The sequence below is a fragment of the Lagenorhynchus albirostris genome, chromosome 8 (assembly GCF_949774975.1).
Source record: "Lagenorhynchus albirostris chromosome 8, mLagAlb1.1, whole genome shotgun sequence".
In the NCBI taxonomy this organism is placed as follows: domain Eukaryota; kingdom Metazoa; phylum Chordata; class Mammalia; order Artiodactyla; family Delphinidae; genus Lagenorhynchus; species Lagenorhynchus albirostris.
Window position 1 is genome coordinate 11,494,814 of NC_083102.1, and position 21,058 is coordinate 11,515,871.

A 21,058-nucleotide genomic window follows, 5' to 3' on the forward strand; every position below is an offset into this window, starting at 1 on the left:
GCCCTTCATCCAGGCTTTATTCTCACTCCCGCCCCACTTTCTCTCTAGACATCCCCAACCCCGAGCCTCAAAATCAATCCCCCAGATCCGAAGGGTGGGCCCGGGGTTCTTTACCCGGCTCCTGAGACCCAAGGCGGGCATCCTCCGGGTCTCCAGCAGCCCCCGGGCGCGAGCCCAGCGGGGACCCGGCGAGCAGCCCCCGAGTGGCTCTGGGGAAGGGCGAGAGAGGCAAGCGGCGTCAAGGCCCCCAGACAGCCCGGCTCCCCGAGGGAGCGCCGCGGCGGGGTCAGGGGCAGGGCGGGGAGGCGCCGGCGCAACCAATCCCCGGGCCGCCCCCTCCACGCCGCCGCGAGCCGAGCCGGGGCGGGGGAGCCAGGCGGCGGCGGCGGCGGCGGCAGCGGCGACGACGGAGGCTGCCGTGGGGAGGGATGGAGAGGGGAGGGGGGAGCGGAGCCGAGCGGAGACAGCCGCGGCGCTGCAGAGCGGCTGGGGCGGCGGCGCGGCTCCCGGTGCTCCCCCCGGCGCCCGCCCCGCGTCGGTGAGGGCCCGGCCAGGAGGCCCGGAGCCATGGGCTGCATCGGCTCCCGGACCGTGGGTGGGTACCGCGGCGGCGCGGGCGCGGGCGGCGGCAGGACTCGGCGGGGTCCGGTCCTCCGGCCCCTCCCCCACCAATCCCCGCGCCCCTCCGGGTCCCTCTCTCCGCACCGCCCGGCCCCGCCGCGCTCCCTCACTTTCCCTCTGTGCCCTCGCGGTCCCTGCCTTCCTCTCTCCTCCCCGTTCTCCCCTCGCGCCTCCGGGCCTCGCATCCCTCTGGACTCAGTTCTCTCCGTCTCCCTCCGGCTTCCTTCCATTGCCCTTGCCCAGGCGCGGTCCCTCTCCATCATCTCCCCGCCAACCTTCTCTCTCCTCCGTCGCCCTCCCCGACTCTCCCGTTCCCACACCCTCCATCTCCAGGCCATCGGCCTCGACTCTGCCTTCCCCAGCGCCTCCTCGCCCCCCCTCCATTTCTGGAGCAGCCCCCCGTTTTAAGGACCCCCAGTCTCAGTCTCAGCCCCGAGTCCCTTTCGCACGCCCCCGCCCCCGCTCCGCCTCCATCTGGCTTGGGTGTTTTGCCCCCATCTCTTTCCCTCTCTGTTGCCTTTTTCGGTCGTTTCTGCCTCCCCCGATTTGCTTTGTTCACGTGCATTTTCCCTCCGGGGCGGGGGCGGGGTGAACCTGGTGCCTCCGGGAGGGGAATGGGTTCCACGGCCGGAGGCAATGGGGCCGGGCTGGGTTGGGGTGGAAGAGCCGGGGACGCCGGGGGGAGGCCGGGGGTTCGAGGGCTGGAGAGGGGTCGGGAGCCCGCTCCCAGGAGGGTGGGGCTGGCCGAGCGAGGGAACCCGGGGACCTGGCTGCACCTGTCGGCGGGGGCTGGCGGGGCGGGGCCAGCTCTTTATTTACCTTTGACCGGGGGAAGGAAGAGAGGCGCCTCGGAATTCTTCTCCCCTCAGCATTTGCCTTGCTACCCAGTGCCTTCTCCTGCACCCCGTACACCCACTCCGCTCTCACAGCTCAGCAGATTGATTCAACCCTCTCCCAAAACCCCCAATTTTTCCCATTCTGACTCCCAATTTCTCCCGCCTACATGCCCCAGTGACCTCAGGCGGAGAGAATAATTCGTATTATTATCACAAACAAACTCACTCTCCGGAAGCCTGATGTCTCTGAGACCCGATTTATTTCCATGGATACCCCCACTTCCTCCTCTGCTTTCACCTCTTCTCTGGGTTCTTTCCCTCCCCCTCCCTGCCCCCCATGGCTCTGACTCAGCTCTCCCTCTTCTACAAAGGCCACCTCCCCTCACCCCTCTGTCCCACTCTGCCCTCGCCATCTCCCTTCCCCTCAGAGGCTGTCCTCTGCCTGCCCATTCCTGCTCTGTCCGCCCAGATGTCCATCTTTCCTCTTCCCTTCCAGCCACTGGTCTGACCCATCTCACCATTCCCCTGTAGCCCCAAGGGAGAGTGTGCCCACTTCGGAGGGGCCTTACCTCTCTCAGACCTGTCCAGCACAACCCCTTCCTCTTGCAGCAGCTATGCTGTTGCCTGCCGAATGCCTCCTGGTGCCCAAGACCCCATTCAATTCACCCCTCCTCAAGAGTGGACGCCTAATCCTAAATTCAGAATCAAAAAACTTTATGTGTAGAAAAGATCTATAAGGTCAGGTGGTTCACTTGGGTCTACCACCCAAGTGATTCTTCCCCAAGGCTTCCAGCTGGCATACCCACCCCTCACGGCAGCAGTCCCCCTTTATGAGGAGCTGTGGCCTCGGCTGCAGAATTACCATCTTCCTAGGTCCTCCAGTTTGCCAGTCAGCCCTCAAACCCTGTCCACCCTCTCCCATTGTCTTTTGTCTTCTCTCTGACTCAAATTCCTATTCTTTTAGTTCCTATTTTAAAAAGTCCCCTGCTCTCCTCCTGCTGTCCCCCTTCTCTCCTCTTTAATCCATCACTTGTCTCCCAAGAATTAGGTAAAATGATTCCATCTCACTCTTTGCTTTCTCTGCTTTCATTGCTTCTAGGTGTACACACCCAGCTCTTGCCTCTATCCCCACCAGACCTCCTTCCTGTCAGACAAATCCACCAACTCCTCTGGAGGATCCACTAGGGAAGATGCAATCCTTGCACCTCACAAATAATAAGGCCAACACTTAGGGAAGCTTGCCCCTGGAAAAGTTCTGCCCTTATTTGTAGGAACATAATAGAGGAAAAGCACAGCTCCCGTGCACTCCCATACAGAAACCCTCAGAGATTCCTCAGGATAGAATGGAGACCTGTTTTCCTTCTAAAACCCAGCCACTGACCCTTCCATTTAAACAACAACAAATGAGGCCATAGAACACTTTTTCCGAGTGTGCTATTCCTGACTGAGCTCAGCATTATTATCTCTCCTAACAAAAATTTGGGGCGAGTGGGGATGTAAATGAAAATAGGCAATCAGAAGAGGGAGTGGGAGTGGGGGGGCAGGGAGGGGTCTGGAGGGCCTGGCCCCCATCTGTGGCCTCAGCGTTCTGAAGGAAAAGGACGAGGACGGGCCTTCGGGTTGGGCATAGGGAGGTGAAAGGGAAGCAGCTAACCATCTGTCCATCTCAGGAAATGAAGTGATAGCCGTGGACTGGAAGGGCCTGAAGGATGTGGACCAAATCAACATGGACAGCACCAGCTCGCTGCACGGGAGCAGCCTCCACCGGCCATCCACTGAGGTGAGGCCCTCCGTGCTCAGCCCCCCTCCCAGAGGACCTCGAAAACACCCCCAGAACCACCATGCATAAGCCTAGTCCTTCGGCCACCTTCCTAAATTCCAGGACAACCTCCCAGACACACCTTCAGACTGACGCCCTCACAGAACATTTCTCCTCCTTTCCTCAAACACAAGCCAAACGCTCCACGCGGAGATCCCAGTTCCCCATGTTAATCTCAGGAAAGCCCTCTCTACCTCACGCTCTTCTGGAAGCCCCTCTGAGGAAGTGCCCCGGGTACCCACTCCCTCTCCTCTTTCCTCACAGCAAACCCGGACTGACTTCTCCTGGGATGGCATCAATGTGAGTTCAGCTCCCCCCAGGCCTCTGCAGCCCACCCTACCTCCTCTTCCTTGGCCTCTCCCACCTGCTGCCGTAGCACACAGCGCCCCCTTCCTCCAGCGGGCACTGGCAGCCCTCACATTCTTTAGCCACCCCCAAACTCTCAAGGGTGGTTGGGGGATAGGCCTCCTAGGGACCCCCCGGGTACAATGGTAGCCTGATCGCCCGCCCTGGCTCATATCCTTACTCCTGGAAACCGTGGACTGTCCTCCACATATAAAGCACCTCATAGCCTCTTATTCCTCTGCCCCTCCTCCCACATTCCCTGTCCCAGCTCTCCATGGAGGACACCACTTCCATTCTTCCGAAGCTTAAGCGAAACTCTAACGCCTATGGCATTGGGGCCCTGGCCAAGTCATCGTTCTCAGGTGAGACTCCGACCTGGGGATGCGTGCAGACGGGAGACTCCCTCGGGGCTCATGCTTTCAGTGTCCCTGCCCCTTCAGGCCTGAAGAAGACCCTCATCCCCAGACCCCGGACCTATTTGCCCTTTCTGTCAAGCCTCTCCCATCCTCCAGGCGGCCCCTCATAGACAGAGTCTTAGGGCATACCTGCCCCCTCATGGGATGGAGTCCCAGGGGGCTAGGGTGAGGGTGATGGCGGGGGCGGGGGCGGGACAGATCTGGTGCGGGTATTGTGTGATGTTCTGGAGCACCTGGGGGATGTCTGGCCCCTCAGGGATTTCGCGAAGCATGAAGGACCATGTGACAAAGCCCACAGCCATGGGGCAGGGCCGGGTGGCTCACATGATCGAGTGGCAGGGCTGGGGGAAGGCACCAGCCATTCAGCCGCAACACAGCCACGAGGCCGTGCGCAGGGATACAGACGCCTACTCCGACCTCAGCGATGGCGAGAAGGAGGCACGTTTCCTAGCAGGTACTTGTTCCCCAGCCCCTCAAGAGACACATGTTCAGGATGGCCAGAGACCGACCCTTCAGCCTGATCCCCTATGGTAGGACTGGCTCTGTTCATGTGATACCATCAGACTTAATTTCCCAACTAGCTCTAATTTCAAGGACTCTGACTTGTTTATTCTAAGTACCCTCAAACTTATTTTTATTATCGTCTCGGAAGTTGAGGGGAGTTAACATGGGATTGTGGGTCCACCTGATGCCTTCTCTCCTGCATGGTGGGACTGTCCAAACCCTGGGTTCCCTCAGTACAGGAGGAAAAAAAAAAAAAGGCAGGTATCTTAGGCTTCAAAAGTCTGTGCTTCTACTCATGTTTTATGATGAAAATGAAAGAAAAGCCTTGGGGTTCTCTTCTCGCCTTTGCCCATCAGCACACTGCAGTCATGAATGCAATTACAGGTCACATTACTCGTGACAACCACCAGATCAAGGGACCTGGGTGAGGAGAGGGTGTGTACAGAAGAGCTTTTAAAATTCAGTATAGGTACGAGGCAGGCATACGGTGTACCTACAACCCTGCCCGAGCCCTAGTGGCAGATCTCGATAAGATACCTAGGAAAAATGATAGATCTGGAATAGACAAGAGGGTTCTTTGGTTGGTGGTGTGGGTGGTGGAAGAAATATCAGTGGGGAGGGGAGACAAACATGTAGTGGGTAGTGTAGGGCAGCTAGCAATGTAAGCTTCAACTTACTCATGGCTTTGACCAACACGGGAACCCCAAGTCTACCCATCTTCATTATTCTATCCTTCCTCCCTTGTCCTTCCCAGACCTTGAACTTGATACCACTGTGGGCCTACAATCCCTCCCATTTAGACTCCTCTGGCCTTGACTACCTAGCACTAGCTACCATTCCTAAAAAAATTCCAAAGCTAAACTTCTGGAAATCCCCAATTTCAATCCCTTAGGATATCTCACCAGAAGACCCCCCCAACTCTTTCCCCTAGGAATCCTAAATCTGACCTTCTGGGAAGTCCCCCACGATTTTGCCTTGTTTCGGGGCATATACCAAGGCTGTGCTGTCCAATACAGTAGCCACTGGCCACATGTGGCCATTGAGAACTTGAAATGTGGCTAGTCCGAATGGAGATGTGCTGTAAGTGTAAAATATCGACTGGATTTCAAAGATTTCGTATGAATAAAAGAATGTAAAATACCTCAATAGTTTTATATGGATTCTACATTGAAATGATAATGTTTTATATAGATTAGGTTAAATAAGATGTATTATTAAAATTAATTTCACCTATGTCTTTTCATTTTTTTTTAATACGGCTACTAGAAAATTTAAAATTGCATAAGTAGCTTGCGTTATATCTCTATTGAACAGCGCTGCACTGACGTCCCCCTGCCCCATGCATGTGTCTCAGGCTTCCCCGAGGTATCTCGTGCTGACTACATTTCTTCTCCCAGGCGTCATGGAACAGTTTGCTATCTCCGAGGCCACTCTCATGGCCTGGTCCTCCATGGATGGTGAGGACATGAGTGTCAACTCCGCCCAGGAGCCATTGGGCTGCAATTACAGTGACAACTACCAGGAATTGATGGAGAGTCAGGGTGAGGGATGGTTCCAGAATCCGACCCCAGAGGCCTAAGGGGCCTCCTCAACTATCCAGGCTACCTCCATGCACCTCTGTTCTAAGACTTCCTGTTCATATAGGCTTTCCTACTCCCCCCCTCACCCACCGCCCCGCACCTCCCCCTCAATCCTCTGTGCTGTTGTTACTGCCTTTGATATTTGCGACCCCACCAACCGCCGTGATTCTCTTTACAGATGCCCTTGCTCAAGCCCCGATGGATGGATGGCCTCACTCCTACGTGTCCCAGGGCATGTACTGTCTGGGGTCATCGGACGCCTGGGAAGCAAGCGACCAGTCCCTCATTGCCTCTCCGGCCACAGGATCCTATCTCGGCCCCGCATTTGATGACTCACAGCCTAGCTTGCACGAAATGGGACCTTCCCAACCTGCTTCGGGATACGCCGCTCAGGAGCCTCCAGCCTTGCTGGGGGGAGACACTGACTGGGCTCCAGGGGTGGGCGGGGTGGACCTGGCCAGGGGCCCCGCCGAGGAGGAGAAGAGGCCATTGGCGCCCGAGGAGGAAGAGGATGCGGGATGTCGGGACCTGGAGTCGCTTTCCCCACGAGAAGACCCCGAGATGCCCACCGCTCTCAGTCGGAAGGTGTCTGACGTCACATCCTCAGGCGTGCAGTCCTTTGATGAGGAGGAGGGAGAGACCAACAACTAGCTTCCTCCCACTGAAGGCCCCACCTTCCACTCCCACCTGAGGGGCACGGCTGCAACCACACCCTCCCTTCCCCCAGCAGTACGGCGGAAGCCTGGGCAGAAGACTCTCACGAGCCCAGGAGTCCTGGCCAGCAAAACGGAGGGCCGGGGTGGGATTTTATCCAGGCTTGCACTGTAGAGACCACAGGTCCAGGAACTGAGGCCCAGGCAAGCAGATGGCCATGAACTTCGCTTGGCTGCGGGCTTCTGGGTCTGTGGTGGTGGAGCTCCGGTGTGTGTCCTGAGCACAGGAGCGCAGAGCGGCCCGTGGCCGGCCCCTGGATCTCAGTTCTTTGCTCCCTGATCTCGTCTTCCAGGAGCCTTGACTGTAGCTGCCTGAAGGCCTCCTTTGTCCACGTCACTCTTGCTTTTCCCAACTCTGTTTTCTTGGCTGTGGCCCAAGCTCATCCCTCCTATGAGGAACAGACCTCAGGGGCTGTGGGACATGGTTCGATGGGCACAGGGGAAGCAACGTACAGACCCCGTCTCCTCAGAGTGAGCTGGCTCTGCCCTCAGAGGTAACTTGGCTTCTGAAATCAGGAGTCACGGAGGAGGTGGACGTGGCCGCCGGGATGCACAGGGGCACAAGGCCTGTCCAGAGACCAGGCGGTCACTGGTGAGACCGAGGACAAACATGGCCACTTGTTCTGGGATCTTGACTATCCTGTGGCTGGAAGGAGGACCCTAAGGATATGGGAAAGGACCCCGCCAGGGCTGGCGACTCCAGCTCTTGCTTCCCTTTTCTGCCTTCTTCTGTCTCCTGCTCTGGGAACCCCGGGGCCCCGAGGCGGTGTGGGGGGAGGGGGGTGACACAGGATGCAGGTGTCTTGGCTAGACGGGGAAGCATGAGGCTGTGTCTCCCTCCATCTACCCCTAATTCTCTGGAGCTGTTTACACTTTTCTCTCTGCCTTTTCTACATTTTTATAACTTCTTGGGGACTCAGGGGTGAGTAGGGTGGAGGGAGGGGTCCGGTGCTGTCAGGCCCCCAGCCGGGGCAGGGTGTCTGCCAAGGAGAAGCGTGGGCTCTGGGCTCCCTTGGCCCCTCTTCACCGACTCCCAGGAGGGCCTCACAGGTGTCCCCCCACCCCCCGCCCTCCTGAGGAGAAGGAGAGGAGGATCTGGGTATTCTTCCTTCCAGGATGTTTTACAATGAGGCATAAGCCCCTGAAACTGCTTGCCCTCTGCACCCACTCTCCATTCTGGTGGGGACTTCTGCACAGCCCTGGAGCCCCAGCACTCCTGTAAGACGTCCTGAGGGCAGAGGACAGGGTCGAAGGGTAGAGTGAAGAGACGGCAGCACACTGCCCCTCCCCTGCTGCAACGGTGTCCCAGAATGAGGAGGTTGAGAGTTGGGGTGCTTCTGTCCATCTGTGACCCTGCCTCCGTCAAGCCCACAGTGTCATACACTTGTGCCCCTGAAACGCAACCGAGGCCAGGTCCACATCTTCTGGGGAGGGGGAGGATGGCTACCTGAAGTTGGTTCTTGGAGGAAACAGGACTAGGCATGGCGAGCACAGGTAGCTGAAGTCACCTCATCTAAAACTGTTAAAGGGTTGTGCGTGCTCACGTGGCCTCACTCAGGCCCTCGCTGCTGGCCTCGCCCTGCACTCCTGCTGCAGGTCCTTGGGGTTTTGCATGTCACAGTTCCCTCCTCTCACGTGGTCCCCGTTTTCTTATCTTGTGCAAACTGCCCTCTCTAAGGCATCATCCTTTTCTCTTAATCTCACCCCCCTCGTGTCCCATATTCCGCCCCCGGACCACAGCGGACATCCAGTCCAGGGAGCGGGTTCACGCAGCACGGTTCCTTTTTCGCTCAGGGCTCTGTGGAGTTAGGAAAGGTCATCTAAAGCAGTGTTCTTTCCTCCCACCTTCACTGAGGAAGCCAAACGGTCCCTGCTGGTCCCTGCCAAAAGACGACTAAAACTCAAGGGTTCTAGCAGAGTTCGGACGTGAGCGTGAGCGTGGCCCAGCATCCGTGGGTGCTGGCATCGCTGCTGCCCAGAGGTCGGGCGGGGTGCGGGGGGGGAGGCGTCTCCACTCTGAAGAGGGAGAAAACCTGAGGAGCTGGCCTGAGACCCTCTCAGGACTCTTCTGGAGGGAGGAACTGCCTCTCTGGTGCTGGGGGGGGCCAGGGTGCATGGGGTTTGCTTATAGCCTATTTTAGGGGGAGGGGAGGGGCATGTGCAGGAAGAGGCTGTTGGGGGATGGGGGAGGGTTGCTTTTCCCTTGGGGTTAAAGGCTGTGCCGCACGTTTTACAGCAGTCCCAGAATGGGGCTGTTTTCATATCATGGTGAATGAAACTTCTCTTGCTAAATGATTTTCTTCTGGTGTGGGGGGGTGCCCTTTCATTTTGAGTTCACTTTATTAAAGGAAAATCCAAATCTTCCATCCCTCCCCTCCCCCCGCCCCCGCCCCGCCCCCCCCCCCACCCACACCTTCCTTCTTATCCTTGTGTCAAGGAGGGAATCTTGGTGAATGAGTTTATTACCTCTTCTCACCCCCACCTGTACATCCCATACTCCGTCTTCCAGGTCTAGGGAATATCCATTTTTATGGCCAGTCTTAGCATGTTTTCTTAATGTGACATTTCCACCCCAAGCCCAAGAGAGATTCTATGACATATATTACAGAGAGAATTATATATAAATATATATATAAATATTATAGATTATATACACATGGGCTTGGGCTCGAAGGCCCACAGCCAGCCCCCCTCCCCAGGCTACAGCCTCTCTCTCTTGGCCTGGGGAGGCGGAAGGGCTGTATCGCTGGAGAGGGCTCCAGGCTCTGTTCAATGGCACTAAACAACGTGGTGGCACCTTCGGCTATGAGTGTCTTATTTGGGGGATGATGGAGGCCGGGCACAGGGTGGGGAAGGAGGAGAATGCTGGGGAGGGGGCACAACTGCAGAACTAAACGAGGCATAAAAGAAGGGATGGACAAAAGCCCTGGGGGTGGGAGCAAGGGTTTCTGGCCGCTCAGAGCACCTGGGACCACTTATAGAAAAGGCAGGGTGATGGCAGTCTCCCTGTCGCTGGTTTGGGGACGATAAGGATCTGACTTCCCAGGTGTGGGAAGCATGAAAAAGGTCTGCCATCTTGACGCTGAACCCCTAGAAGAGAAACACAAAGAACCAGTCCCTAAGAAGGTATAGTCTCTGGGTGAACCAGTGGCCCAGCTGCCCTGAGTTCCCACTCTTGGAAGGAGAAGCCCCAGCTAGAGCACCTCAAGGGCAGAGCTGACCCTTGGGCAGGACAGATCAAGGACTACAGCGGAGAGGGAGTGACCTGGAAACTGGAAGCTGTGATGTGAGATGGGAGGAATTTCTGCCAGAGGGAGTTAAGTAAATCCATTGGCCGCAGGACGGTTGGGTACTGCCCCTTTCACACAGAGCCTTCCTGCGACCTTTCCTCTTCCAGGCTGTCCCCCACAGGCTCTTTATCCATGCCTCACTGCTTAAATGGAGGACAAAGGAGGGGGAAGTGGGATTGGCCTTTCCCCGCCCTAGTAATGGCTCTGCCCCGGGACAGATAGTGGGAGCCAGGATGGAGTCTGGAGGCAAATTTCAGGGAATGGCTGTGGGCAAGTGGAGGACGGGGTGGGGGGCTCTGAGAGAAGGGGCTGTGGACAGTTCGCAGGTACACTCTGGTGTCATCAGTCCATGAGGCCATGAGGTGACCCCGTCTCCTCCTCCCACATGGCACTGGCAGGACCAGTCATCCTGGGCCTGCCTTAACCCCACCCGCCCCCGGGGAAACTGACGGGGGATGGGCAAGGCCAGGAAGACACTGGGACAAGAACACTGGGGAGTGTGGGGGAGTGAGGGGGGCCAGGCAGAGGCAGGCATTCCCCACCCGCACACAGGCAAACTCAAGAAGCCCGTGGACTACCAGGGGCCCTTCGCAGGGGTTACAACCACCGCCTGTCTGGGGACGGGGGGACATGCCCAAATGATGGACCAAGGTTACTCCTGCCCAGATCCTGGCTCCTTCTCCAACACGATCAGGATGACATTTTAAAATTCGTAGCAGAGGCCGGATGTTGGTGCGATCTCTCCGGCTTCAGGAAATACCCTCTTCCACACAGGTCCACCCTCTAGCCTGGGTCTCTGGCTGGTCTTTATGCGGCGGTCTGGGAGGCGCTCAGAGGACCATTTCATCTTCATCCTCATCATCGGTGGATCGCAGACTGGGGCCCTGCAGGATGTCGGCCAGCTCCCCCTCCGGCCCCGGAGCCCCCGCCAGCTCCAGTTCCTCCAGCTCACTCTCTGCCTTGGCCGGAGCCCAGGAGAGAGGGGGCTCTGGGGAGGCGGATGGCACAGGGGTCTCTGGGGAGGCAGGGGCCACATCCCCTGCCCCAGTGGCCCCACTTCCATCCTGAGGCAGGCTCCAGGCCTCTGCAGCAGGGAGTGGGCCCCCAGGAGTCTTTCGAGTCGAAGTTGCACTCCGGAAGCTGGCAAGGGGTGGGCGGAGCTGCACCCCAGACTTGGTGTGCCCCTCAATGGCCTTCTGCAGCTGCGGGGCAGAGGGAAGGGGAGAGGGTACGACATGGGGAGGAAAAGAAGAAAGGGGCAGTGAGAGAAACAGACACGAGAGAGGAGCAGACGATAAAAGGAAAAAGCATGGGAAAGCAAGATGCATGGCGAGGAGGGATCACAAGGAGAAGACAGAAAAAGGAAAAAAGGGGCATGATGGACGAAAAGCCCCACCTACAGAGCAGTGAATCTCAAGACCCCTGACACAGGACCTCCTTCGGCCCCTTCCTAGCAACCCTCAGGCCTTCTTCAGCCACTTCCCATCTCCTCCCCCTTCCATGCACCACCACAGCGCACCCCTATGAAACCATGACTCGGGCCCTGAACCCCCATCCCAAGCCCATGCCGTCCTTAGAAGGGCACAGGGCTGCACTTCCGCCCCCCTCCAGTCTCTGCATGAAAAACAGGAGGGGAATCTGGAGGAACTTCCCGGATGTTAAGGCCACCCCTGCCCCCCACCCCCGTATCCTGTGCCCCACTCTTCCTCACTGCTCAAATGGGACAATCGCTCTTACCTCCTCCAAGGCCAGCACCCCCGTGAGCTTCCCCATGCTGGTCACATACGCAAGGTGGAGGCCGAGCAGGGAGAAGAGCGTGTGAGTCTGCGAGGAAAGGGCGGCAGGTCAGCACGCAGAGGCCCCGCACCTCCCGGCCCTCCCAGCAGCCCTGCTCGGCAGGCGGTGGGCATCGGGCAAGGACTCGCCTTGTGCAGCGATGTCTGCTCCACCAGCTGGAAGGGGGACTGGTCGATACAGCAAGAGTCAAAACAGACAGGCTGGCTCAGCTGCTCTCGCTCCCAGGCCTCAATCTGCCGGAGAGGAGGGCCGTCACCCAGTATCAGAGCCCCCTCAAACCTCAGATCTTGACCCCAAACAGCCCTCCTCGCCCTGGCCCAGAAGCCTGAAATACACAGTGAACCGTCACAGCTCCTCCAGACCACTAGTCCTCTTCCCTTTCCCCCAGGGAGCCGCACCGCTCTCTTCCCTCCTCCAGCCCCAAATCAACCTTCACCCTCAAGGTGCTCAGAACATGCTCCTTCTTCCTGGTGCCCCAAACACTTATTTCCAACCCATCTTTCCAGCCTTATTTTCCACTACTCCTGTAACACCCACAGCTCCAGTGAAGCCAGATGTGCTTCCGCTTCTGCGACTGCTGTTCTGGGTTTCCCCAAGAACCCCACCCTGCGCCCATATCCTATGCCTGACACTCCGGGTCAGACGTGCTCTGCCAGGCTCTCCTTTTCATCTTAGGCTGGCGTTTGTCTTAATTCTGCCCCCTGGGCGGAACTCCTCTGGAGTGCTGTGTGCTATCAGTTGCTGTGTGTCATGGAGAAACCAGCACACTGACCTTTTACACAGCACGGCAAAGATTTGTTGGATTGGAAGAGCTGTCCTGGGTCACGTGGCACTTTGTTGACTCAAACAAGCCGTTTCTGTGTGTTTGGTTTGGTTTACATTGTTTTGTCTATGACCGAAGCATTAAGGCAATAGTTGAACTTTCCTCTGGATTTTAGATGTGCACGTCAAAAATCCCCAAGATTCTGAATAATCCAGTATCGCTTTGTTTCTCATTAATGACTTTTAAATTTTCTGTAATCTCTTTTCAGGCAGTCCCTTCTGAATGAGGTACTACTTTGTTTTCCTGTTTGCCCAAATCTATACGTTTCAAGCTTCAGAGGACGTCACCGAAGGCCATCCCCTAGTTCTCGTGTCCCGTGTTTGGTCCACAGCGCTGTGCTTTCCATCTGTCCCGTCCTGCTCTTTCTGGACTGCAATTACACCTCCTCTAAACTCTCACCTTCCCTGACTATAGGTTCACACAAAATTCTCACAGGATGGATGACCACTTAGCAGGTATGTTGCAGAAAGGATTTACTTATAGGACGGGGGGAGCAGCCCCTTGCCAACCCTGGTTTGGCTGGTCCTGTCCTCCTGGAGCATTCTATGATCATTTCTGGCCTCCCTGGTTCCTTTTTTGCCTGCCCTTAGGGAACAACACTAACAGAACCATTTCCAGTGCACATGCACCAAGCACTTCCTCGGTGCCAAGCATTATTCTAATTGCTTCACTCATTGAATCCTCTGCGACAACCCTATCATTATCCCCATTCTACAGATGAGAAAACAGAGGCATGGAGTGCTTAAGTGTCTGCCCAAGATTACACAGAGGTGGGCTTCTGACCTTGACTGCTGATCGTGTTCCTGGGACCCCCAGCTTTTTTCTGCTCTTTGTCTGATGTGTTCCATGACTTGAAAAATCTCAGCATCAAATACAAACCAGGGCTCTAACTGTGTGTATCCCTAACAGAGCAGCAGAATTAAACAAGACAGAGGACTTCCCTGGTGGCTCAGTAGTTAAGAATCTGCCTGCCAATGCAGGGGACATGGGTTCGAGCCCTGGTCTGGGAAGATCCCACATGCCGCGGAGCAACTAAGCCCGTGCGCCACAGCTACTGTGCCTGCATGCCGCAACTACTGAAGCCCAGGCGCCTAGAGCCTGTGCTCTGCAACAAGAGAAACCACCGCGATGAGAAGCCCACGCACCACAACAAAGAGTAGCCCCCGCTCGCCGCAACTGGAGAACACCCGCGTGCAGCAACGAAGACCCAACACAACCAAAAATAAATTAAAAAAAAAAAAAAGCCATAGCAAGGACTTCTGGCAACCTAGAACGGAATTCTTTGACTATTCCCAGAGGTATCATCTTGATATTGTCAAGGGTGTCATCTTGATCTAGCCTGAAAACTGTGTTAAAATATCCTGAAGTTTGACTCCTACTGAATCTTATCCTTTCAAAAAGTCTTGGTGGTTCCCATGAGAGTTGAGAGTGGCTTAAAATCTTCTTTGAGAAAGATATCACCTAAAAATGTATGATCTATCTTCTTTTGATCCCTAGTTGCATTTTATTTCCAGCGGTCATTAAATAAGCTCACTGATCAGCGAGTTGGCTTTCTTCAGTGTATTAAAAAAAAAAAGTATTGGGCTTCCCTGGTGGCGCAGTGGTTGAGAGTCCGCCTGCCGATGCAGGGGACACGGGTTTGTGTCCCGGTCTGGGAATATCCCACATGCCGCGGAGCGGCTGGGCCCGTGAGCCATGGCCGCTGAGCCTGCGCGTCCGGAGCCTGTGCTCCGCAACGGGAGAGGCCACAACAGTGAGAGGCCCGCGTACCGCAAAAAAAAAAAAAAGTATTATTGGTTTGAGCACCCTAGTAAGGCAATCCTTAATTGTAGTTATGGCCTATCTGATTCCTGCTTGTGGGCAGAAGGAATAGTTCGATTTTTTTCTTCTGTGATCATCCATTTGATTTTTTAGGTCATTTATCAGAAATGTGTGTGTCTCGAGGGGTGTCAAGGGGAGAAGGGGAAGACTGCCTTTCTCTCTTGTCACTCACCACCCCCTCCTCCAACCCTGAGTACTTTTAATTCTTAGCACATATATATTCTGGACACCCAGTGGATGTTTATTTAAAGATAATACACATTATGGTATTTTGTCAGCTACATACTTTTTTTTTTTTTCTTTTTTGCGGTACGCGGGCCTCTCACTGTTGTGGCCTCTCCCGTTGAGGAGCATAGGCTCCGGACGCGCAGGCTCAGCGGCCATGGCTCACGGGCCCAGCCGCTCCGCGGCATGTGGGATCTTCCCAGACCGGGGCACGAACCCGTGTCCCCTGCATCGGCAGGCGGACTCTCAACCACTGCGCCACCAGGGAAGCTCAGCTACATACTTTTAAAGCTCTACCTTTCAGCCTTCGAAGCAAGCTGCATTCCTTTACTAAGTGGAATAGTTGCTAATGGATGCTGTCAGTGTCTCTCCACACGCCGGGGTAGTTCTGATGGGCACAGCTCAGCCACCTGCTCCCACTCACTGTGCCACGTTCTGTTCACTCGGCACAACCAAACCCACTCAGTACTTGATTTTCCCTCTCATGGATTCTATAGGGGATAGTGGTTTGTCCCAATGAGGCGACACTGTCAGAATCTGCCCTCAGTTTGTGGTTCTTCCCAGTCTCGCTTCCTGGAATCTTCTCATTGTCCACTGTCTCAGGACCCTGGTCAATCCAGCAGAGTAACCTCACCAGACACTGAATGCCCCATCTTAGTCCACATTGGTTTGCATAAGTGCTGGCAGCCAGGTGCCATTTTCCTGCAGGTAAATCTCACCCATCCCGCATAGCCTCTGCCTGGTCTAGAACTTCCCTAATGTCTAAAAGCTCTAAGGGTCATCCTAGCACCACGGGCGCATCTACACACAGAGGCTCAAAACTTCCCTCTCCTGAAATGACGCCGGTCCCCATGAGCACACCGCCATGTTCCCCTACCTCCGAGCAACGTGCTCAGTACTGTCTCCATGGCCACACCTCATTTCCAACCTCTCAGAACGCTTTCCTGCCTAGACTCCCATGTTACTCTTACAACAACACAATGAAGAAGGTCGAAAAAAGTGAGCAATATGTTCATGTGACAAAACAACCCACCCCAGGTTCCTGTTTCCTTTACTTACCTCTTCAGGTGACATGTTATCCACTAAATCCTCTGAATCCTAGAGAAGAAAGACATAGGTCCAAGTTCCTTCCCTTTTCTTCCAAGTGGAACCACAGCCATCTCTCCCTGGCCAAGCCACAGATGCCTCTTTCCAACCCATCATCCCTTCCATATGATGAAGCTTCTTCTTGGTGGGACCTCTTCTCTCCTGATTTAAGGATCATGGGTTTCTTGCTCCTCAAAGACAAGCTCCCTGTCCCATGTCCCCCGCCCCCAACACATCTCCTCTCACCTGGGTCATTTTCTTTGTGGGGCGAGCTCTGCCCAGCAAGCAGCGCAGCAGGGACTGAAAGATGGAGGGTCTTTGACCTGAGAGGAGTGGTGAGTGAATGGAAATGGAAAGAAAGAAATATCCATCCTGGGAGGAAATGGTCAGGGGCTTCAAGTGGTCCTGACACTTCACCACAAAAGGTCCATACTTCTAGGTGCTTCACCTCCACAGGAACTCTCCCCTTCCATCCTCCTAATCCAGCCCTTGCCCCCATGCCTTGGGAGGGTAACATGGAGACTCGAAGAATAGAAACCCCCTCCCACCATCCTCAGGCCGCACCCCTCCTCATAGCAGGAGCCCTTAGGTTGAGGAGTGCCCAGACACAACCACAAGGCATGAGGCAAGGGTGAGGTGCATGATGGGAGGATCTTTACCTGCAGTCTCAAGGGTGAGGTGCATGATGGGAGAATCTTTACCTGCAGTCTCAAGGGTGAGGTGCATGATGGGAGAATCTTTACCTTCAAACTCCGGTGCTTCCAACTGCTGTTTGTGGCCGGGCAGGGGCCCGTTGGGCTCTTCAGGGGGCAGTGGAGCAGTAGGAAAGGGGTGAGGAGGAGGAAGAGGAGGCAGCTGCAAAGAATAGAAAAAGTTCTCAGTCCCAAAGAAGAGGCTACCTTTTCCTGTCTTTACCAGGTGGTGTCCTGGGAAACCCATCTAACTCTATTCAGTTCAGAAGTCCTTATAGCACTTGGAATTCTCACGGTACCATCAGTTGCAACCTTATCTCCTTCAGTCCCTGGACCCAGGGGCACTTGTCTCTTTGACTTTGTCAATGATCAGCATCTTCCCTCTCTCTTCCTATTTTCCCTTTGCCCCATCTATCCTGTTCACCCGGCCCTTCCCAGCCCACTCACCTCGGGCTTCCCATAGAGGTCCTCATCTTCATCCTCATCCACAAAGGCAAAAGACTCAGGTCGACCCTGGACGCCACGGCGCCCCTCCCCAGCCTGCCGCACCTTCCCGTCGAAGGGCAGCTCTGACAACTTCCTTGCCATGTCCTGGGCTAACTGCAGCCTCCGTTCAGGACACAGGTGATGCTGCAGAAGGGACTGCAGTTCTGAACGCTCCACGGAGCCCAGCAGGATCATCGAATCTGGGGGAGATCCAAGCTCAGCCTGAGGGCCCGCTCAATTACCCTCCCCACCCCCACCCCCCGGCCCTGCTTGGCAGGATGGAGTCAGGGACAGAAGCCCAGCACCCAATCTTTTTTCATCTCTTACCCTCTCTTCCTAAAAACTCATTTCAAAAGTCTTCCAGGATTGATCTCACTCAATCTCTATTATTTCACCCATTTAGCACTTAGAGCCCCAATTGGTAGTACACTAATTGGTGCTAATTTGTACTTATTTTGATGCAGCCCTTACATAGATTGTTTGTAAATAGGTGAACTTGGTATTAAAATAGGCTAATCAACACTGTCCCCAAAAGAAGACACATTAAAAGCCATTCATACTGAGATGAACGAATATACTTTGAAAGAAGTCTACAAGGATATCTGATGTTTAATCACTTAAAGACTCTGGGTCCTTGTAGATATAAACAGAATGCCTACTTTTCCTGGGAAGGTCTTTTATGTATTTATCAGAATTCTGCTACTATAATTAACATTTTCATTAAGTTTTGAGGCCATAAGATTGCAGCAGTGTTACTGAGACAAATCTTACCATGAGGTCTTAGTCATTATTATGAAAACCCTGCAGCCCATCGGCTGTACCCCTAGTCCAGTGAGAAACCACTGCGTTAGAGGCCACTGAAAGGTGTTTGGCATTTGGGAAAATATTAAAACTAAGCTAATTTGAGTAGTTTGGATACTCTGATGATCTGAAATTAGAGCTAGCAAGTTAAATGGCTCCAAATATCCCTAAATGATTCTATTACACTAATACAATCATTAGACACGTATTTATTTAATATCCAGTAAATACCTATAAGGAGGCAGTCTGAGTGAGACAGGTGTTATAGTCTCTGCCCTCAAGGGATACACAATCTACTGAGGAAGATAAGACATAGATATAGAAACCACAATAAGAAATAATACAAAGCAAGATTAAGTGCCAAAGGTGGGCAGAAAGGATGGTGAAGGAGGTGAAATCACTGCTCATTAAACACGTTCACTCCTTCATATGGAACAGTTTCATCTGCTCCTCAAATTGGGCATTAAAGAACAGCTATCACTTAGCTAGGTAGCAATGAGAACCACATAAGGGGCCGTAAGATTTCTAGGCAAGCCTCATTATTCTTGGATTCCCTATTTGTGAATTCACCTACGGGCTTAAATATCTTTGTAACCCAAAATCAATATTTGCAGTACTTTTCCCATCATTCATAGACATGTGCAGAGCAGCAAAAAATTTGAGTTACCCCACGCACACATTCCAAGCTGAGTCTGAACAAGGTGATGCTCTGCCCTTTTTTTTCCAGCTTTCATATTGTAAACAAATGTTCTTTCGTGGTCCATTGAATGCCATGTTTTTTGCATTTTTTGTGTTGGTGATTTTGCTGTTTTTTAAGGGTTTTTGTTTTTTAAATTTATTTATTTTATTTATTTATTTTTGGCTGCATTGGGTCTTCGTTGCGGTGCGCAGGCTTCTCATTGTGGTGGCTTCTCTTGTTGCGGAGCATGGGCTCTAGAGTGCAGGCTCAGTAGTTGTGGCTCATGGGCTCTAGAGCAGAGGCTCAGTAGTTGGGGCACACGGGCTTTGTTGCTCAGTGGCATGTGGGATCTTCCCGGACCAGGGCTCGAACCCGTGTCCCCTGCATTGGCAGGTGGATTCTTAATGACTGCGCCACCAGGGAAGCCCAATTTGGCTGTTTAAAATTGCCCCTAAGCAGGAAGGCTGTGCTGTGCCTTATGGAGAAAAAAAGTGTGTTAGATAAAAGCTTTGTTCAGCCATGAGCTAACCTTCTGTTGGTCATGGTGAGTTCAATGCTGATGAATTAAATAAGGTGTCTTTAAGGAGAAACACACCTAAGACAAGTGTATGCTTTGATTACTTGAAGAAAGTGTTGTGACCAGAGGCTTGCAGGAACCTCACCCTCAATTTCCTCTAGGAGCAATGGTTCAGTATAGTGTCCCTAATTCAGTGTTCTTGGAAACTTTATAGAACATAACTACAAGGACTAATGAGAATCAACTGTATTTCTTTCATTGGCTTTTTTAACTGTCTTCTTGTGCTTGTGTTATGGCTGTGTTTTTCCTTCCTTGAAGATGACCATGTTCCCTAAGGCTGAGCGTCCTGCAGCAGCCTGGGTGGCCCCTTAGACAAGCCCACACCACAGTGCCGCCTCCACTTCTGTGGAGCCCTTGTGCAGGTCACTAGCTCAGGAATCTGCTTCCTTCCCTCCCACTGACCTTTTGAATCGACCAGTGGTAAAGTCTTGACTGTGGTGGTCTGGAGCAAGTTTTGCAACTCCCCATAAGTGCAAGAAGCTGAAACAAACTTCACGTCCCGTACCATGATGTCCTCAACAAAAACTGTAAATTTGCTGCAGAGGGAGAAAGCACAGGCAGGGTTAGCCTTACCCCATGCCTGTCCCTTCCACTCCTCCCGTCAGGTCTGCCATGCATTTGATCACTCATAATATTTATGAAGTGCGTGGGAATATAAAAATAAGTAAAAAGCAGTGCTTCCAGACGTTGACCTTAACCTCATGCTCAATCTCAGAACCTCCCACACCAACCCCATCAAATCTGAACTAATTCCAGCTGGTGCCTCTGACCTGAGCTGGTTCCAACCAAGGTCAGGCAAGTAGGGTAGCTTCTTGACCTGGATGATGCTGTCATAAAGGGAGGGCTGCAGGCTCTGAGCCACCATGTTGGCCAAGATAACAGCCACCATCATGGGTAGGATGTGAGCGATCTGACCCGTTAGTTCGAAGCAAATCACGGCTGTGGAGACTGTGTGGGATACTGCCCCAGTCAGTGCTGCTGCTCCTAGAATGAGACACAGGAGCGTACCGGTGGGTTAGGGCTGCCTTTCTTGTCATGGGGGCTCCATGGGGATGCGACGGGAGTGACACAGGGTGGGGACACATGATCCTGGGCAGTGCCAACACTCCTGAGATAACCATTTGTCAGGAGTAAAGGGTTAGAATGCTGAACTGTTAGAAACTCGTCGTTTTGATCTCATTCTATGACCTTCGGCAATTTACAAACATTTTGTGTGTGGTCAAAGTTTCATTTATAAACTAAAGATGGTGATGTGGCATCTATTCCTTGCTTTGAAAAGTTTGGATCACTCTTAACTGAGCATTTAAAAACCCATTTACAGTGTTTTCCCTTGGACCTCAGGTTTTGTTCTGTTTTGTTTATAAGTTTATTTATTTATTTTGGCTGCGTTGGGCCTTTGTTGCTGCGCGGGCTTTCTCTAGTTGTGGCGAGAGAGCTACTCTTCGCTGTGATTCGCGGGCATCTCACTGCGGTGGCTTCTCTTGTTGCGGAGCATGGGCTCTAGGCGCACAGGCTTCAGTAGCTGTGGCACACGGCGGGCTTAGTTGCTCTGCGGCACGTGGGATCTTCCCGGACCAGGGGTCGAACCCGTGTCCCCTGCGTTGGCAGGCAGGTTCTTAACCACTGCACCACCAGGGAAGCCCAGACCTCAGGTTTTGATGCCAACAATTTATGAGTGGATAGAGTCAAAATTCAGGAATCATGCTGTAGACTTGGATCAATGAGATCCTGATTCTACTATTTCTCAATTGTATGAATAGAACTTAATTCTTCTGGAATCCTATGCTCTCATCTCTAAGGTGAAAGGGGTCATTAGATAAGTTCTAAGGCCCTTGCAGATCTAAATCATTATGATTCCATAAGCTCTTAGACAATAGAATCTGTCTTACTTGTTTTTGGTTATGTTTTCCCACCAACCAAAATAGTCCCTAGTGCATTAACTATATT

At 53.6% G+C, this 21,058-nt stretch overlaps 2 protein-coding genes across 3 annotated transcripts in view; one reads left to right on the forward strand and one right to left on the reverse strand.

Annotated features, from left to right (window-relative positions):
- Positions 1–476: 476 nt before the first annotated feature.
- Positions 477–8,969, forward strand: FAM131B (family with sequence similarity 131 member B). 2 transcript variants are annotated; one of them, XM_060155931.1, is made up of 7 exons: positions 477–595; positions 3,128–3,237; positions 3,541–3,576; positions 3,890–3,983; positions 4,294–4,491; positions 5,939–6,082; positions 6,300–8,969. In XM_060155931.1, exons 1-7 carry the CDS (start codon positions 568–570, stop codon positions 6,770–6,772), a joined length of 1,083 nt encoding a protein of 360 aa, XP_060011914.1. In that variant the 5' UTR covers positions 477–567; the 3' UTR covers positions 6,773–8,969. The 2 variants fall into 2 exon arrangements, with proteins under 2 accessions (XP_060011914.1, XP_060011915.1); XM_060155932.1 differs by lacking the exon at positions 3,541–3,576.
- Positions 8,970–9,278: 309 nt separating this feature from the next.
- CLCN1 (chloride voltage-gated channel 1) overlaps positions 9,279–21,058 on the reverse strand; it is a 32,628-nt gene continuing 20,848 nt past the window's right edge. The window contains exons 15-23 of the mRNA XM_060156479.1: positions 19,882–20,095; positions 19,514–19,647; positions 17,016–17,254; positions 16,620–16,731; positions 16,123–16,199; positions 15,850–15,888; positions 12,050–12,154; positions 11,862–11,948; positions 9,279–11,326 (exon numbers count right to left, since the gene is read on the reverse strand). Coding sequence (XP_060012462.1) covers positions 10,955–11,326; positions 11,862–11,948; positions 12,050–12,154; positions 15,850–15,888; positions 16,123–16,199; positions 16,620–16,731; positions 17,016–17,254; positions 19,514–19,647; positions 19,882–20,095 — 1,379 coding nt within the window. The 3' untranslated portion in view covers positions 9,279–10,954. The remainder of the gene's footprint in view (positions 11,327–11,861; positions 11,949–12,049; positions 12,155–15,849; positions 15,889–16,122; positions 16,200–16,619; positions 16,732–17,015; positions 17,255–19,513; positions 19,648–19,881; positions 20,096–21,058) is intronic.